This window comes from Anabas testudineus, chromosome 22 (assembly GCF_900324465.2).
Source record: "Anabas testudineus chromosome 22, fAnaTes1.2, whole genome shotgun sequence".
Classification (NCBI taxonomy): domain Eukaryota; kingdom Metazoa; phylum Chordata; class Actinopteri; order Anabantiformes; family Anabantidae; genus Anabas; species Anabas testudineus.
The window spans coordinates 18,953,605-18,972,051 of NC_046630.1; the positions used below are offsets into that span (position 1 = coordinate 18,953,605).

Genomic DNA, 18,447 nt, shown 5'->3' on the forward strand with positions numbered 1-18,447 from the left:
GTGATGCTAATGCTCATTATGAGTCAATTCCAAGGCTAACAAAAAAGATCAAATTAGAAACAGAAAATCACTCAACACGCTCTCAGAGTTTAGTAAAGCAACTTGAAAAAGTTTAGGACACTTATTATCATCATGTTGCTGACTCCCTGCCATCTGCTGCAGGTGATGAGCACCATCAAGACATATTATGTGCTTTTTGTTTGACTTAATTTGATGGCTTTAAATACGGTAAACAGCTTTTTACAGCTTATTACTTCTCGTAATACTTACAAAAACCTCTTCCTACTCTCCTTCCTTATGTTTCTTACTTCCAGAAGAAAAAATATTTCAACAGTTTGATGAGTCAAGGTTGTTTGTTGTTATTTTAGTGGTTGAAAAATCTGATTAAAATGGGACAAATACTACACAGCTGTCAGTTAGTGCAGCATGAGCTCTGAATTCAGTTCATTCAAATCGGTTGGTTATTGAGCATGGACATTAACCTTGAGCTCTTACCACAGACTCTCAAAAGGATAAGGATCTGGACTCTGAGAGCGACAGTCCAAGACTAAGTGATATTGCTCTTCAGTTTTGGACCAACTTGGATTTATACGTTGGGTCATTGTCTTGCAACCTAAAGCTAGACTGGCAGTAGATTTCTTTGCAATTTCAAAATGTCAACTTCAGCTTTTTTCTTCTTTCCTATGCATCAAAACAAGGTTCCCTGTGCCTGAAGCAGCAAAATAACCCCACAGCATTCAGCTCCCACCTCCATGTTTACCTGTGAAAAGGGCTATGACCCTCCCCCTTACTTTGTCAAACAACAGCAGCATCCAAGGGCCCAAACACCTCAAGTTTGGTCTCGGCAGAACTGAGGTTTTTTACCATCAATTTAAGAGTTGTCCCTCTCAATAAAGTGTTCAAGTGCCAGTAGTTTCATTCATTGAATCCCCCATGTCATGATAATTTTGACCGCATTCATTTTAACTATATTTGGTTTCACTACATTTCGGTATCGAGCAAGATTTATTTTACATTTCAAAATGTATCAAATACAAAACTTAAAATTTTATGAATGATGCACAACATTCGACAGAATTTCAAAGAAATGTTTCATTGTTCTTTGGAAGTTAATAATTTTGACCTTAACTAATCAGTGGATAGTTTGAATTGAATTATAGATGATGATCTGATATAAGAAGAGACACAGTTAATCGGTTAAAGACATTAAGAATGAACCTGTGAATTTGTGTAATATATTTGATGACAACTAGAAATTACTGGAAAGTGGTGGGTGATCATAGATTTCTTAAAAAAATTTGATTTAGGGAAGTGGGGAAAAAGCTTACCTTGATCATTGGCCATCTTGTCTGGATGTTCTACTGAAAGAGAAACAGAGACAAAAGTCAGAAAAGTTATAAACAATGAAACAAAGGAATACATAAAAAAAAGCAGATTTTGATCTGAAGTCAAACACATATACACACCTTTGGCAGTTCTGAAGTGGATGGGTTCAGACAATGGGCCGACTCCTTTGGCATTCTTGGCCTGAATCCTGAAGTAATAAACTGTGTCAAGATTCAGGTCAACCACCTGGTGGGTCAGCCTGTCACCGCTGATCGCTTCCATCACCCAGTCGTCTATAGGCATGTTCTTATCCAGCGTGTAGTACAGAATGTAACCTGTCAGACAAGAAAAAATTAAAAGATAATACCAAAAGAAGATTGTGTTCTTATACACAAAGTGATGTCTTTGAGCAGGAATATACATAGCATATATGTATATATGCTATATATATATATATATATATATATATATATATATATATATATATATATATATATATATATATATATATATATATATATATATATATATATATATATATATATATATATATATATATAGCAGCCCTAAATCATAATGTTCCCTCCACCATATTTCACTGTTGTTGTTCACACCATACATATGGTGTGGTCCAGTCCAAGACCTCTACCCCAATAGACCCATTCATGCCAGACATTCTAAGAATCTGTTTGAGACGAAGCAGTCCTCTGAGGAAGAATCTTCCTCCTGGATGTTGTTACAGGTCTAATCCACAGTTACAGGAAAAACTAGCTTGAGGTTACTGTTGTCAACGGTGGTTATTAAAACACTGTTGCCATTACGTCTACCATCACTATGTATGTTTAAGTGGTGTGTTCAAGAGATAAAAGGTCCTGTGTCAAATATTATATTTGTTTATGGTAAAGATCAGATCATATTTTAGAAAAACAGGAAATTACAAATAGTTAATTTACTTTTCCTTGGCACCAATTAAAAGAAAATACCTATACCTTTTACACATATCTTTTGTATAATTTTTTAAAAATTAGATAAAAAACATTAAAGTATAAGATCTAAAACCCTGATCTCTCCCTTCTAGTATCTGCAGTTGTGTGTTGTGTTGTGCTGTTATCCCTGCAGGGAGCATTTGATTCGTCCTGTGGGACGTGGTGGGAGCACCAGAGCTCGTTAAAACAGGCGGATTTACAGTTGAGCTGATCGCCCAAAGGAAGAGAGAGAACAATGGAAGAAAGTGTGTGAGTAAGTGTATGTGTTGGGTACAGACGATACTCTGGATCCACAGAACCAGTATGCCATTCTTGTACTCCTGAACAGCATCGTAACAATGTCATTTTTGACTTTTGACAATTAGCAGGTGAATAATCAACAGGCAAAAATCTAATTACCTGATGTATTACTTCTGATGAATATTGAGTGTGTACTTTGATTGAGTAGAGTGACATACTTGGGGTGATTCGGTGTGTTTGTGCAAACATTCTGTTTTCTTAATTCCCTTTCACCTGACTTGCACCTCACCTGCTTCCCATTTTTGACTCGGCTACAAGTATGTGTAAATACCAGTATACTTTCACTGACAGTCTGCTTACCTGTAAGCCTGATCACCATTATTTGGTTTAATAAAAACCTGACAATGTGTCTGCCTTTGGATCCTACCTGCCTGTTGCTTCTCACATCAGTTATGATTCCCACCTGTGATTCGTCCATTAGCTTCCATGGGCGGCTGCCAGCTGATTAAAATGGCGCGTGGTCGTCCCTCACGACTGATCACTGTCAAATCTTTGGGGGCAGAGCTAGGAGCTGTGAGTTATGATTAAACAGGAAGAAAAGTAGAAAAAAAAAAGTAGTGTGAAAACTTGTAGAATGAGATAATGATGGATGTAGCAATTTACGCATTTCAGTGGAGTCAAAACATTTTCATTCATTTTTTGAAAGGTTTGAAGGTTTATTTTTCCTGTAATTATATTTAATATTTTGTATTTATTAATAAAATTCTTCACTGAAACTAATACACTTACTTCTGTTACTATGGAAACAAAGTGATCCTATCAGACCTATAGCGTGTCTTACGTTATGGATGCAATAAAAAGCAAGTTTTTTAAGTTTCACAGCAGTACAGGCCTCAGAGCTCACCCCCAGTATTGGCTAATGACACCCCTTGACGTGACATACAGAAGGAAATTACAAATTCCAGTTGAGCCTGTGAGTTTGTTAGTGAAAATACAGATAAAGCCCTAAGGAAAATACACTGTTCACATACCTGCCAGTTGTAATCAGTGCAACTGAGTGGCTAACTAGTTGGTCTGATCTGCATCACCTTAATAATCTTCAAACAAAGATCCACTGGTTCCAGTGAAGTAGTCAATAAATGTATTAAATTTACAATACATTAATTTCATACATCGTTTTTCTTTTTATTACAAATTAGTGATTTAAAATCTTATCTACATGTGATCTTTTTCTATGCAGATGACACTGCACTGAAAACATTACCCAGAATACTGGGCTTTTTCCATTTGTTTAGGGAAAGCAAAAATTAGTAACATCAATCAACTTTCACCTTATGCCCAAAGCTAACATTTGTGGATGTTCAAGAGACAAGACCCTCTTGTCTGTCTAGAAGCAAAGGAGCAAGTCAAATGGCAATACCCTAGAGCTATAAAGGCAAAAGTAGGATGTTGGAGCAAGGAAGGCAGATTGTTACCATTTAACAAAATTCTTGCAGCTACATCTGAATATCATGCAACCCCCTGTGGTGTCCCTAAATTGTGATTGGAACAGGATGTCATAGAGGAAGCATTAAAATTGCACAACCATAGTCTGCCCAGCCTATTTTATATATTTAACTGAACAGTAGTTGGACACTGTGAGAATTTAAAGGTCAGGGGATCACAAAATTCATTAGAATTCATCCTCTGGGAAGCCGAAGAAACCACAGCTAATGATAAAGGCAATCTGTCCACTAGATGTTGAGAGATTTTTGTTTTGCTTGCTCTCTGGCAAGAGGTAAATTCCAACATATAATATAACGGCCCTCAGCTGGTTTCTTTCAAGCTCAGTTGGTAATTGTTTCTAATAGTAAAGCAGAGGTGTTATGACTTGAAATAAAGGCAGTTTTTCAGTGTTTTGTGTTGAAAATGTGGTCAGTGTTTATGTGTCCAGAATCGGCGGATCACTGCAGGGACTGAGTGGGCTCAGTCCGTCTGTTTGCTCTGAATGTCAATGTATTCCTGCGAGCCTCAGGGAGTTGGCGGGGGTAATGCTGTTCACACTTAATTGGATGACAAATCCGACAAACATGATTGTAAACATCCTGAAAGGGATACCTTGACATTTTGATTTAACTCTATTACTGGGTTTCATTGTTGCAGACAGTTGTCGTGCTGTTGTAAGGGGGAATGGAGTTTCTCCATGACATCTCACTGAACCTAAACTTAATTTCTGTGCACTGTCACCCAATTGTCATTGGAGAAAGAAAATGTTTAAAAAGACATTTTCCAAACTTGCTCTAATTCAGTCCATTCCTGTTTTTTTTTTCCCAGAATAACTTTTAAATTCTCTGGAGGACAACTTTGTACTTTCAGCATTTATTGGGGTCTTTGGTGAAAAGAAAGTATTTGAGGAAAAGTTTACTTCTATAGCAAAAGAACCCTCCTCAACACCCAATGTCACATTTTGTCACATGTCCAGACCTCCCACATGAGGGGATACAGTTTGTTGTCCTAATCAATCCTTGAAAGAATCCCAATGGAGTCTAAAGTAGTGTATGACATCATATGTGGCACTTGGGGAGAGCTGGAGGGTTCAGACTTGTGTGTCTGTGAGACTTACCTGCTTCATATGTCGTGGCATGTGCCGTCATACTCCACGTGCTAGACTTGCGGCCTTTGGTTACCATGACAGCAAACTCATACATGGTATTTGGTTTGAGGCCAGTGACGGTGTGGCTGAGTGCCGTGGTGTCTGCAGACTGAACACACAAAACATTAATACAATTAAGAATAAAAGAAGAAGAATGATGAATCCAGCCTTCAGAGCGTCAACATTTAAAAAGTGACCACCCTATTCCCTGTCCATTGTGAAGAGAGTCAGTCCGTCCTTGTCTTTGTACTTTAAAGATTATTTCTATCTAAGAGGTTGACATCAATGAATATTAACAAACCCCAGTGGCTGCATAAACTCAGTTGTATTTTCACTTTAAGACCACTTATGTTTGTCCTTCAAGAAAAGGTCTTATTTTCAAAATCTTTTGGAAAGAAAGATGAAGAGACATCTCTCTGTTTCCCTCCATCTGTACTTTATTAAGGTGAGCAGACTGTCTGCCCTTGTATAGATTTCCTATTTCCAGCGTTTTTCAAGCTGATTTATTGTCAAAGTTTTTCTGAAGCTCCAAAATTGGTTGACGTATGGCACAGCAGGTGTAGAAAATGACAAGATTAGTAAAAATTATCTTTGAAACAGTCAGAACAGATTCTAGGTTGAGTTGTACTACAAGGTTTTCCAAGTGCACTGCCAAACAATCTGAAATGTTTTTGATCAATAAAAGTTTCTGAGAAACAAACAAACAAACAAAAAAAACACATGTAGAATTTTCTTGTAGTGCCTGTGCTCCACACAGTTAAGCCACGTGTTAAGTTGCACCAACAAAGGGGTCATCAACTAATTGAGAACAGGCTGCACATAAGATGGAGGGAAAATTGTTTAATCACGCTCAGCTAAGAATCAAACAGCTACAGTTTGTGGAGCAATTTAGTGTTAAGAAGAAGTAAGAAGGTGGACTAGATGTACATAGGATTACATTATCAATATCTGCAAATTATATGCATACAACTGCAGATAAACATCATCTTATGATGAGTGTCAAGTTTGAAAGAGGGCAGAAATTACACACAAGTATTTAGATTGCAAAAAGTTAAACTTAATCAACTTAAAGTACGGATTTTAAAACAAAAAGAAGCCATTATAGGACACATAGATACTCGTCTACTGTACCTTGTACTTCCCACTGGTGGAGTAGCTGGTCTTCCACTTCACGGAGTAGTACCGGACCTCAGATGTCTTCTGGTTTTTGGTCATCGAATTATCAGCCCAAGAGACACGGACCGAGTCCGAGGACAGGGCCACAGCTTGGACCCCTACTGGAGGGATCATGGGAGTGCTGGTGTCTGGCATGGGAGTGGGGTATTTATCAAAGAGATGGAAGAGGTCATCCTCAGATGGATCTATGGGGTCTGGTGGTGGTGGTGTGTGGGGATAATCACCGAAATCATACAGTGTAACGAAAGTGTGATAATGAAGGTGTATGTATGACGTCATGAGTGATACAAGCATTTAGTCAGATGAGGATAGGTTTGTTACATGTTCAAGTGCAAAGGAATATTTAAAAACAAACATGCATAAGATGGCATGCAGGTTTTTACGTGTAATGCAGCAGACAGCCGTGTTTTTGAAGAAGGCAGTAGGAGAAGACAAGTGGATGAATGAGGAAGTTGAAAAACAAGAAGACAAAAGAGAGAAAAGACAAATAGTAAGAAGACAGCGAGAGGTCAAAAGTGTTACCCTAAACAGGAAGTGGAGCCACAGATCCAAAGATGGACACATTTAAATAACAAGAATGGGTTCTTCTTTGTTCTTTGTCACCAACAGCGACTGAGTGCATTTTTAGAGGGTGTAATTAGCCATTATTCCAGGTCATGCTGTTGGCTTTTGTACATTTGAACGAATGAAGACCATCTGCGTGGATCCATTGCTCCAGACAATAGGAAAATAGATTCTCCCTTCAGGTGGTTTCAGAAGTCCTATACAGGATATTGTATATGAAAATGTTATAGGAACCTAAAGAAAAGAAATGAAACCCAGGAACATGGGGATGTGAGATTTAATTTTAGTAATGTCATGATTGGTGACTTCTTATTTGTCTTTGCATGTTTTCAATTCAGCATTTTGGTGTTCTTTACTTTGTGAATTAAATTTAGCCTTTACTTCTAATGCAGTACCTGAACACCTCATGGCATGAATATATATGACTTCAGAATCAGCACCTGAAGGCAGCAGAAGATGAAACAGATCTTAACAGAGAGCTGGAATGAGCAGCTACTGTATAAAACGCCTCGACGTGAAGAATAAAATATAAAGCTACTCTGATTCCAGCTCTGTGACCTCTGATCTACTGACAGCCCAACCTACTGGAAGCTAAAGCAGAGACACAGTTTAGATAAACACACTTTAACAACACTGTTATCTGGTTCACTGCAGAGTTAACTGACATGAATTTCAACTCGGTCCTTATTTCTGTTCTCATGTTTAATAAGTAAAGCAGCCTGCAGGAAGACTGGTGATGCTGATTATTAATGCAGGGAAATCTCAGTGAGAATTGTTCCTGATTGTTTCACTGTCTGTCCCAAAATGGGTGCTGAATAACATTACAGTATGGGAAGGTCAAAATTTGAGGAATTTAGAAAATGGAATAGAAAAGAAACATATTACAACTGAAAAGTACAAAAGTAATTGAATTAATGCAATTTTAATGCATGTAAAGTAAAACATAAATGATGGGGACAGAGCTGAGAAGAATTAGGAGCATTCATTGAAATAGTTGCTCCAGATACTTCATTTGCTATATAAGTTAAATGAGCACAAATGTCTTTCCAACTGCAACAGCTTTTTATGCAACAGGAACAAAAAAAGGTTTGAAGACCTATTTTTATCTTTAGAGACACACACACAGATTTTTGTGTAACTGGAACAAATCATTAATAACTCCACAGCTGAACAGACTGCTCAGTCTCCTCAGGCTCCACATTATCAGCTCTAAAATCCACCTACACTGCCTGAACTGTTGATGGCCAAAGTGGCCTAAAGACATAAGTGGGGTTTCTGTTGTTGGTGGGGGGAAGGAAATTCTGTCAATGCTTTAAATTATGTTCTAGGTGAAACTTTACAATGAGGTAACATTAGTTCAAATAAGCCGTGAAAAGGTTTTTGTGTCCTTAAAACAACAACTGTTGTTAAAAATATCTTCCAATTAAAAAAAAAAAAAAACGCTCACTATGATTGATGTATGGACTCTATGTTCAAACAAACTAGCTGCCTTTTGTCTGTCATCTCTAGTGAGACAGAACCTCATAAAACCTTAAAGATCTTCTAAAATAACGAGGTCCTGTCTTTGATAAGGCCCTCATTAGACGGGATTTTGATCTTACACATTTACCTTGACCTCAGTTTGCCTGGTTGTTTTTTCAAAATCATATTTTCTGTGTCTTAGTTCTTAGTTATATGACGCAATATCCTTTAATGTCCTATAGGGTACATATTTGCAATGCATTGTAACATGCATTGTAGATATTAGAGGAAATAACCTTAAGCCTTAATTGAACCTGTTAATTATTGTGATTATAATTTTTTGGTCATAGTCCAGCAAGTGTGGTTGTGGCACAGTTTATTGAGCACATCATTATGTGCATCATGTATTTTTGTTTGGTTTGCTTTGTCTGTGCCAGTTTATGCGGGCCGTGTGTGTAATAAGTCAACGTGTTTGGTACAGTGAATGGTACAGTCCTGTGGTCTTGACTTTCAGTGTGGAAACTACGACCGGATGAGTTCACGTGAAGGCTGAATCAGTCCTGAGAGATAAAATAGATTTGTCGTGTTGTGTCTGCAGCGTAAATGAGACCACTAAGAGGATCGGCTCTGACATCTAATGTGCTGCTGTTGAAGAGAGATGTACAGCTGCAGGCCAGGCAGGGAGAGAGAGAGAGAGAGAGAGAGAGAGACAGAGAGAGAGAGAGAGAGAGTGATGAGGGAGAGGGAGAGAGATTGATGATGGAGGTTTGTGGAGCGGAGGGGGTGAGCTGCTGCAGCAGGCGGCGGCGTGGTTAAACTGGTCGTCCAGCATCACAATAAAGCTCCAGTCAGGACAGAATACTGATGAGGAAGCAGGACACGCCTCCTCCCTCCGTCCCTTTTTTCCTTCTTCTCTATACATCCCTACTCTGTTTGCTCGTTTTTCTCCATTCTTTCCACATTTTTCTGCACTCCCCTTTTTTCCTGTCTGACCTGTTATGAATATCTCCCTCTCCTCCTCATTTCCCATCTCAATCCCATCATCCTCACCTTATTTGACCTACTGTGCCTCGATCTCCTCTTCCTCACACGTTTGCCTCTCCTGCTTCTCCTTTTGCTGCCTCTATCTTTTCATTCATTCATCGGTTTGTATCCCTACCCCCATCTCTCTGTGGTCCTTGAATCATTGATTAAATGGCGGCTTGGTGGTTGGCAGAGTATCAGTTCTGTTTCTGCAGTGTGTGGGCGACGAGGCAAGGACGAAGCAGTATATTAGCAAGGATCCCGCCGTTAACAAGACATTTTTTAAAGCTCTCATAAAAAAAACCCTCTCAGCTGCCTGCCACCGTATAAAGTGACAGAGAATCCAGCTTGTCCTGGCATGACAAGACAGAAATGTGTGTGTGTGTCACTGTGGCTGACCTTATCTCAGCTTATCAACTCCCGTCAGTCACACTACACCTCCATAATAGACTGCGTACTTCTAGAGACGCGATTTGATAACATACCTGCACAAATCTCTATGGAGGTCCAGATGTGTTTGAAAATGCCTTTAAAATTCAAGATGTCTTGACGTGTCATTAGAACGCCACATCTACATGCCTGTAGACCTCCAGATCTTCTAGAACTTCACAGTAACATGCTCCACAGATGTGTATAGATATCTCTTTACCACTGAATATTTATTTTATTAGACTTGTCAAAATCTGATGGGAAGTTTCTCAAACGTCAAAGTCCAGCAAGGACCTAGTTCAGCATCCGGCAGCTTCGTCTGAACGCCAACTCGATCACTCCAAAGTTTTAAGAAGCTTGATCAGTAGTCTTTGTGGAAGGAGAGCAGCATGTTTTCTCCTTCTGCTATCTAACGCTAACATCTAATGATGACCGAAGGCTTTTGCATAGTAATGTAAAAAACAAAACAAAACAAAAAAAACATAATATAATGCTGGTCATAATCAGCAGGTGTCACACAAATTGCTGTGTGAGGCTGTGTAGACACAAACTTGTCAGTACAGAGTGGTCTATATATCTGTATGATTCCTTTATAAACAGTATTTTGTCAACTCTATTACCTCTAGTATAAATATTAAATCAGTGCTTTGGAGTACAACACTTTCTTTCTTTCAAGAAGCCACATCTAACCTTCTTTGAGAGAGTAATTAATTATTTTATTTTGAAAAGTTTCGCCATAAAAATATCTGTAATGTATGTTTAAAAAAAAAAAAAAGAAGCGTTGAGCTGAGTGGTCTTTACTGCTGAATTTTCCTGTGACTATCATCGCATCATGAGGCTTGAAAAACATCAGAAAAGTGACGTTTTTATGAGAGTAATAAAGGATTTATGTCAGCTGCAGGCTGCTGGGTGAGCGGAGCAGGGCCAGCTGTTTAATTCATGAGATGAAACTTGGCTGAGAGTTGGATGTCTTTCATTTATCTCACTTCTGCAGCCCATAGTCTGCAGGACGATCTAGTGAGTCATATGCACAGCTATGCATCTAAGCCATTACAAACACACATATATGACTACATACATGAGTAGCTGTTGATAGTAATACTCTTAATACAGCTACTGCTAGTAGCTGTGCTTTTAATACTGTTACTCTTAACACTTCATCTGTTTCTTCTTCCACTAACCCTACAATTAATACTCATATGTAGCATAACACAGGATATTTGCTACGTGCCACAGCTATGTGAACACACACACACACACACACCTCAGTGTAGTGTAAACACACGCTGCCGTGGTTATTGTCAGTGACTTGTGTATGATCTACCTGTCAGAGATCGAGTGACGGCGCTCTCGTACAGAGGAACTCCCTCTCCAGCATTATTAAACGCCTTCAGGGAAATCACGTAGTGTGAGCTCGGCTCTGAGAGCAAGAAAGAGACAAAGAGAGAGAGAGACACAATTATTTTAAACAATACATTACATTACATTACCCTGTAGAAACACCAAGACTTTAGTGGAATTAACCAAGCTTATGTTGTGGACTTTGATTGTTTTAAGATAATTCAGCTTAAAATGTCTGCTTTAGACCTTTAAGGTCCAGCCTCTTCTCTACTACTGTTTCTGTTGAATTAAAACGTTGAAAAATCTTGTTTTGTTTTAATAATTTCATCTAAATTGATAACAGTTGAACAGTTTTCAAGGGTCTGTCTTTAACAGAACAGACTGCTATGGGCAAAATCCCTTGAAATGTCTCCAGCAATGATTTCTTCCCCCATCAAAGGTTTTCCAAAGAGGGCTACAGCAGTTATCCTCTTCTGAGTGATGGCGAGCCATGCTGCTTGTTGTGTGAGCGGCTCCTCTTTCTTTGCCCGGCCAAGTATTCACATGCATGGCCAGCTGATGAAGAGGAGGTTTGCTGCATTTCTTGTTGTCACTTTGCTCCTGTATTCATTTTTGATATTGTTCATTGCACTGATTCTCCGCTTTGATTGTAACTTATTACAATTATCCTATAATTATTACTAGGCTTCACTTCTCATACGACAATCAACAAACCAGAAATACAACAAGCAGACATTTATATCTGGAATAAAGATTTTCCTCCAAAAAATGGATCATTAAAAACTCCAGTGAGTTGCACTTTTTCTCCTGACTTCACCCATGTCACATGAAAACAGTGGCGTGATGACCGCAGACGCACGAACCGATTGTCACGCTTGGCGCTCTTGATGTGATGATGCTGCATGTTCTCTCCATGTTGCGCCGAAGCCTCGCATCAGTTAAACAAACGCCCTTTCCGCTCCCCAGACGCCTCGCCGCATGAATTAATGATCGCTATGAATTATAAATGCCTTGTACATATGTGCACTCGCTCCCATGTGTGCGTGCGGCACAATGACTGGATTGTATTTTTTCATTACTCCTCCATTATGAGACGTGAGCCAGGAATTTTCAGCTGCAAATAAAAATTCATCCAATTTGTTACTGTCTTCTTTGGCATGCAAATTGTTTGTTGCAGTCGCTGGGGAGGATGTTTTCTGTTTCTCAACCTTTCACAATTACATTTCCACCTCAAGCTGCTTTCTTATTAAATTTCTTTAAATTATTGATTGTGATTAAATGGATTTCATCATCATAATGAATTAATGGAACAGGGGAGGGCTGTGTCAATATTGGCACTCTGTCAGCAAGAGCAGCTGGATTTTTTGGGAGATGGAAACATTAAATATTTGGTGTTGATAAGCATGTTGAAGATGTATATTTGTGGAATTGTTAATTATTTTATTACTGATAGCACAAAGAAAAGGTTTTGACCATAACCATCTGATCTGATCACCCCTCCCCTCTCTGTGCAGGTGTTTCTGGCTCTAGGGTGTGATGTACTTATGTGACGTTAGAGGTGTTCAACATCCCTGTCACTTTGCCCTTTAGCAGAGCTCTGTGCAAATATAGTGCATTTGAAATTCACAGCGAGCTGCAGCCCTGCTGAGGGATCCGCAGTCTTGCTGAAGTGGGTCACGAGACATAACGTCTGCCAATTGCTATTTGTACCAACAAAACTGAACCTCTACTGTAGAGCAGAGTAGTAGTAGTAAACTGAGCAAACAGAAGCATGTCTTCCACAGAACACACCAAGGTCATGTCTTCAGGGGTATTTGGGGGTCTCAGCAAAGCAGCAGTTTATATTGTACAGTGAAAGACTGACCCTAGGTGAGTATTTTTTAGACTCAATACATTATTGTGACTCTATCTGGGCCAGTTATAAATCAAAGGATTCAGTATCTTTCCACCAGTTCTCGTCAGGATAAAGAGATCTTTGAAAGATAATTCAAAACGTACTTATATTCCGCTCGTGCCTTCAGTATGTCTTCAGTAAGATTCTGGATAAGGCAGCTGCAAATTTTGACATGCGAGCTGAGACCCAGGGTTTATAATATTTGGTCTTCATTTCATCTATTTCTGACTGCAACAGACTGAATGCAGCACATCCACCCCTTTCCAAGATATCCATGGATGTGGATCAATCACGGTTTGAAGTTTTTGCATCTTAAAACTAACATTTGCTATTTGTAATCTAATGTTGATGTCAGAATGCTTTGATGGTATGTGGAGACATCAGATGTAGGTCATGTGTGTCCTCTGACCTGCTAGTACATGGGAATATTCAACTTTTCCTAGTACAAGAGGTCACTCAGTATGGAACAGTGCTAAGGATTAAAGCAGTGGTACACTTTTGTTTTATGCGAAGCTAGGCTAAACGCCGGGATCTGTCTCCGTCTCTCACCCAGGTTTTCGATGGAGTAGTATCTCTGCTTGCTGTCCACCCTGACCGTCTCAGCGTAGGGACTTCCCACTCCGTAGCCGATGATGTAACCCCGGACAAGGATGTTGGGGCTGAGGGGCGGAGTCCAGGACATGATGATGCTGTTGGGCAGCGGCCTCACGTGCAGCGAGCTGGGCTGGTCGGGTACCTGACTCTCTGCAGAAACACCAACAGTGACACGTTAGAACAAAGAAGAGAACAACACTTTCCTGACTACGGCACTGAGCTCCACCACCAGCACGTACTGTACTTAAAGCAGCCTTAGCTAAGAGATCCTAACCCTGTTAGATGTGTATTAAACCCTAATAAGCCCTGACACTTTGTGTTATTCCTCAGCATCAGATTAGATCAGATTAGCGTACTCTCGGTCCTCAGGGGGAAGCGCTTCATATCACTTTATTGAGTGTTAATCCATTGAAATGAGATTTGCGTCTCCCTCTGTCCCGGCCTGTAAACACAGTTAGCATGGATGTGTTTGTTTTCCATCTCGGCAGCTTCCTGCTGACCAGAACAACGTCCTCCGAGCTTCAGCCTGAGGTCAGCTTTTCTGATTATCCTGCTACACGTTATTAGGTGACCGAGCTCAAAGAGGTGGCAACCTGCTTCTTTGCTTTCCTTTTTTTTTTTTTTTTTTAAACCGTATATTTTCTACATGAAACAACATGTTTCCAGATGTTATAGAACATCTGGGTTTTTGTCCTGGATGTGAAATAATTCTGGGTATAAAATACACAATTTTATAATCTTTTATTAATGCACAGTATTTATCTCCAGTGCTAACACTGAATACATATTGCTTCTCAACCACAGCTGTGATATACTGTATCTACCCACTTTAGACCAGTATTGTTTATATACTGCCTATAAATGATAAATGAGTGCTTAAAGCCAAGAGTTACCTTCTATTTTAAAAAACAGCCCCACTCCATTTCTAAACGAATATTCTCCAATACTTTCCTGCTGCCCTCTCCTTTCATGTCCTATCCTTTATCTAGTCTCTTCTCTTTTCCTTTACATTCGTTTCTGTTCTTTTCTCTCCCTCCTCCTCTTCCAACCTTCCTGTCCCTTCACTTCCCTGCTCCCTGGAGGCGAATCTTCCATCTATCCATCCGCCTCAACCGTTAAACTGGTTAAATATTTATGTGTGTGTTGAGACAGTGGAAGTATTTACATGCTGTTGTACAGATTGCTGCTACCACACACATACTCTATCTGTCTCTCACACACACACACACACACACATACACACGCACACACACACACACATACACACCGCGCAAACACACGCCCATGGTTTTGCATTGCATTTTCTAGGCCCTTACATTAACCTTAACCTAAATCTAACCATAACCACTAAAGTGTTAACCATCAGAGCCTCAGAAGTTGTGAGGACTGTCCAACAACAATGGCACTGAGCTAAAAAGTGACAAACAGAGACACAAGCACTTCCTCTCTTTCAGCCTTTTTCTCTGTTCTTACCATCCAGGTCGTTCTCTGGGGTCTCAGCTGTGTACCAGTCACTGACTGGACCTGTCCCATTAACCGTCATGGCTGCTACCTGGAAACTGTATTGACTGCCCTTCTCTAGACCTGTAGAGAGAGAGAGAGAGAGTGGGCATCTCTTTATGACTAACATTATAACTAACATTTAGCTACCTTAATCATTTGTATCTAAATGATGCAGCATAAAAATATAAACATTTTTTTTTAAACTAAAGTGGAGAAATAAACACAGTCAGCATTGTCTTTTTACATGTTAATTTAAACATATTCATATGACATCATGAACACAGACACAAAAGACTGTCTAAACAGTTAAACAACTGTACATGTTTCATTTTACCTTTTTGACTTATCAGATTTTCTGTACTTGTGACTGTGACAGTCCTGTGACTGTCATTCACAGAAACAGCAGCTAAGGCTTGTTAATAAAATCATTAGATACAAACAGATGGCAAAACGTTCATGTTGGAGTCTAAGGAGAAACACCTGATAAACCTTCATGACTGTTTATTTTTGTGTGAGTTTCCAAGCTCCACTTTTGTGGGAGACATCTATATGTTTTGTCCAACATAAACGATACATATATACATATTGTTGCTCTAACAAGTAAAATCAAAATTGCATCCTGAGTTTTCCTCCATTCATTTTTTAAAATCAGCTTTTGTTACATGTTTGTTACATTTTTTAGTTCTACTATTCTCTAAATAATAGGTCAGACAGCACACAGACAAGTTTCAACTGTGCTTTTAATTTCTTCTAACTGAGGATGTTTTACTGTGTGCTAAAATCCAATGTTAATACACGTGTTGCCCTGTTATCTGTTATCGCCAGTGGAGCAGCAATTTGTTTTTATTTATTGACATTTAGTTTTATATTCCCAGACAGTAGAAGGGGCTGATTATTGCTGACAGCCAGGCTTGCAGGAGGCAGATCAGATTCACAAACACACACAAACACAAACACCTGCCACTGGGGAATGAATTTCTGTGTGGACAGACAGATGAAGATAACCATCAGCGGAAAATAATGAAAATGAAGTTCAGTTTCATTCAAATCCTGCAAACCTCAAATTGAAATAATAGCTGGTGGCAGTTTGAATGCACGCACAAACATGCGTAGATGCGAAATCATGCAAATGCAAATGTTCTTTCACAGAAGAAAAAAGAAACACACTTGCACTGGGTCCACTGTGTGACCCACCCACATGCACATATCTCAAGGATTTGATCTTCTCTTTGTCTATGTGAACATTCATGTTGGGCAAATTTGTCAGGCTCAGGTGATGTTCAGTGAAAACAGAGGTTTGTAGTCTCCTTAAATCCCCACATGCGGAAACAATGGATTTGTTGAATCTACGTCCTTTCTCGTAGTGAGAATGGTAGTAAAAGAAAAAGTCTGGTTTTACTGAATATTGTCAAAGATAAATAGAGGGAGGATGTTTAAAGATACAGTAAGTCTGGTGATTTGTTACGGCATGTCTTTCCTATTGCCCAGAAATCCCATTAACAGACCAAATCAATGAATAACAACTTGTAACTGATCTATGCCATCCTGTGGTCCCACAGAGCACCACTGTTGTCCCAAAACTAATGCATACACTAGTGCGGCAAATGTACAGAATATAATGTGTAACTCAAGACAGCCCCCAACAAATACACCATTTCCTCACATCTGTGTAACATTGGAGATTATTTGAGCAAAACTAGAGAGCCCAGCTGTTCCAGCATACTGACCTTTTTTTTTTAATGGTCAGTATCTACTAATTCAAAGAAAGTAAAGTAGACATAAATCCACTTGCAGAGTCATACCTGTGAACAGATACCAGAAGTTGTTAGGTTCGATGGCCTCTTGATCTCCACGCCGACCAGTCTTCCTGTATTTGATCTTATAGGCTGTGATGATGCCGTTCTGGGTGCTGCGTGGAGGTGGCTGCCATGACACTTTGATGCTCTAAAAGCCAAGACAGGGAAAAGAACAAATAAACGAAATGTGCCGCAAAACAGCCTGTGGCATAAACGGCAGATTATGTTAGACGTGGAAAAGGCTAAGCGTGCGCCCCTTTGCAGCTTCATTCTGTCTCTTTGTAGCTTATCTTTGTGAGATTGTTTTGAATCTGTGTTGTTATGCCTTTTTAAGGTTTTTTTTTTTTTGTGTCTTTGTAGTTGATTTTGTAGCTCATATGGCTGTTGTTGTTGTGCTTCTTTGTGATCTGCATCTCCTTTTTTATCTTTGTAGTTGCTTTGTGACCCTGTGGTTGTTATTTTGGTGTCTCTCTGTGATTGCTTTAGTCTTCTTTTACATGTTGTGTGATTATTTTTGTACCTTGTCATTATTATCCAAATCACCTGTGTTGATCAAGATAAAATGTGTTCTACACTTTGAGGGATAGATAATGGGAATTACATGTGAAAGCCCATATTAGGACTGATTCACTGTATCTGAAATATAAAATTATTGTTCCAATGTAGTGGAACAATAGGGGGAAGTGAATCAATGAATTCACTTGATCACTTGCTTGATAAGATTGTACCACAAAACGATGACATGAATGCAGCTGTATATTTGACTGTGTTTGTGTTTTCATAACAACATGGTTTGAAATGGAACTGTGAACCTGCAGCATTTAGCACAGAAGCCCGTCTGGTTTCTCCTGTTTCTAGTTTAGTTCAGGCGACGCTGATGCTGACCTGCTGTCCATGTGTTTCTTTTTTTATTGAATCGTTATGTGGTGAAAGGCTGGTGTACTACCTGTTAGAAATTCACTGTTTCTACATGCTGTGTCTACATGCTATATATTGCACATTTTTCTGTGTCTTATTTGTGGGTGTGTGTTGTGTGAATTTTAATTACTTTATTTGCATGTTAACAACCCACCTCTGACACACAGACACACACAAACAGCAGATGTTTGCTCGGCCCCCAGCGTGCTCCTTTCTGTGAGGCAGCTGCCATCGACCGATATACTCAGTATGACCCTGTGTTTGTAGGTGGTCATTAATGAATGAAGATTAATTAATTTGAAAAAGAAAAAAAAAGATCTCCATTGTATAGACTTCCTTAACTTCTTTTTCTTTTGTCAACATGTATTATACAGTTGCCAGGAGGTGGTTGGATTGGATGGCAGGGGTATAAAGTGCAGGACTGTCCCACCAGAGAGTGAAGTTCACACCCTATATCAGGATTTCCTTATTATACTAATAGAGAACAGAGTCCCATTTACATTTAGTTTGTTTTTTTTAAATATCAGTTTTGTAGTTATATAGGCATAATTTAGGGGGCAGGGT

At 39.2% G+C, this 18,447-nt stretch overlaps 1 protein-coding gene across 1 annotated transcript in view; it reads right to left on the reverse strand.

Annotated features, from left to right (window-relative positions):
- dcc (DCC netrin 1 receptor) overlaps positions 1 to 18,447 on the reverse strand; it is a 200,849-nt gene that overhangs the window by 40,428 nt on the left and 141,974 nt on the right. Inside the window, exons 13-21 of the mRNA XM_026338947.1 lie at positions 16,972 to 17,113; positions 15,140 to 15,250; positions 13,622 to 13,816; positions 11,162 to 11,257; positions 6,316 to 6,554; positions 5,155 to 5,293; positions 3,016 to 3,123; positions 1,467 to 1,661; positions 1,329 to 1,361 (exon numbers count right to left, since the gene is read on the reverse strand). Coding sequence (XP_026194732.1) covers positions 1,329 to 1,361; positions 1,467 to 1,661; positions 3,016 to 3,123; positions 5,155 to 5,293; positions 6,316 to 6,554; positions 11,162 to 11,257; positions 13,622 to 13,816; positions 15,140 to 15,250; positions 16,972 to 17,113 — 1,258 coding nt within the window. The remainder of the gene's footprint in view (positions 1 to 1,328; positions 1,362 to 1,466; positions 1,662 to 3,015; positions 3,124 to 5,154; positions 5,294 to 6,315; positions 6,555 to 11,161; positions 11,258 to 13,621; positions 13,817 to 15,139; positions 15,251 to 16,971; positions 17,114 to 18,447) is intronic.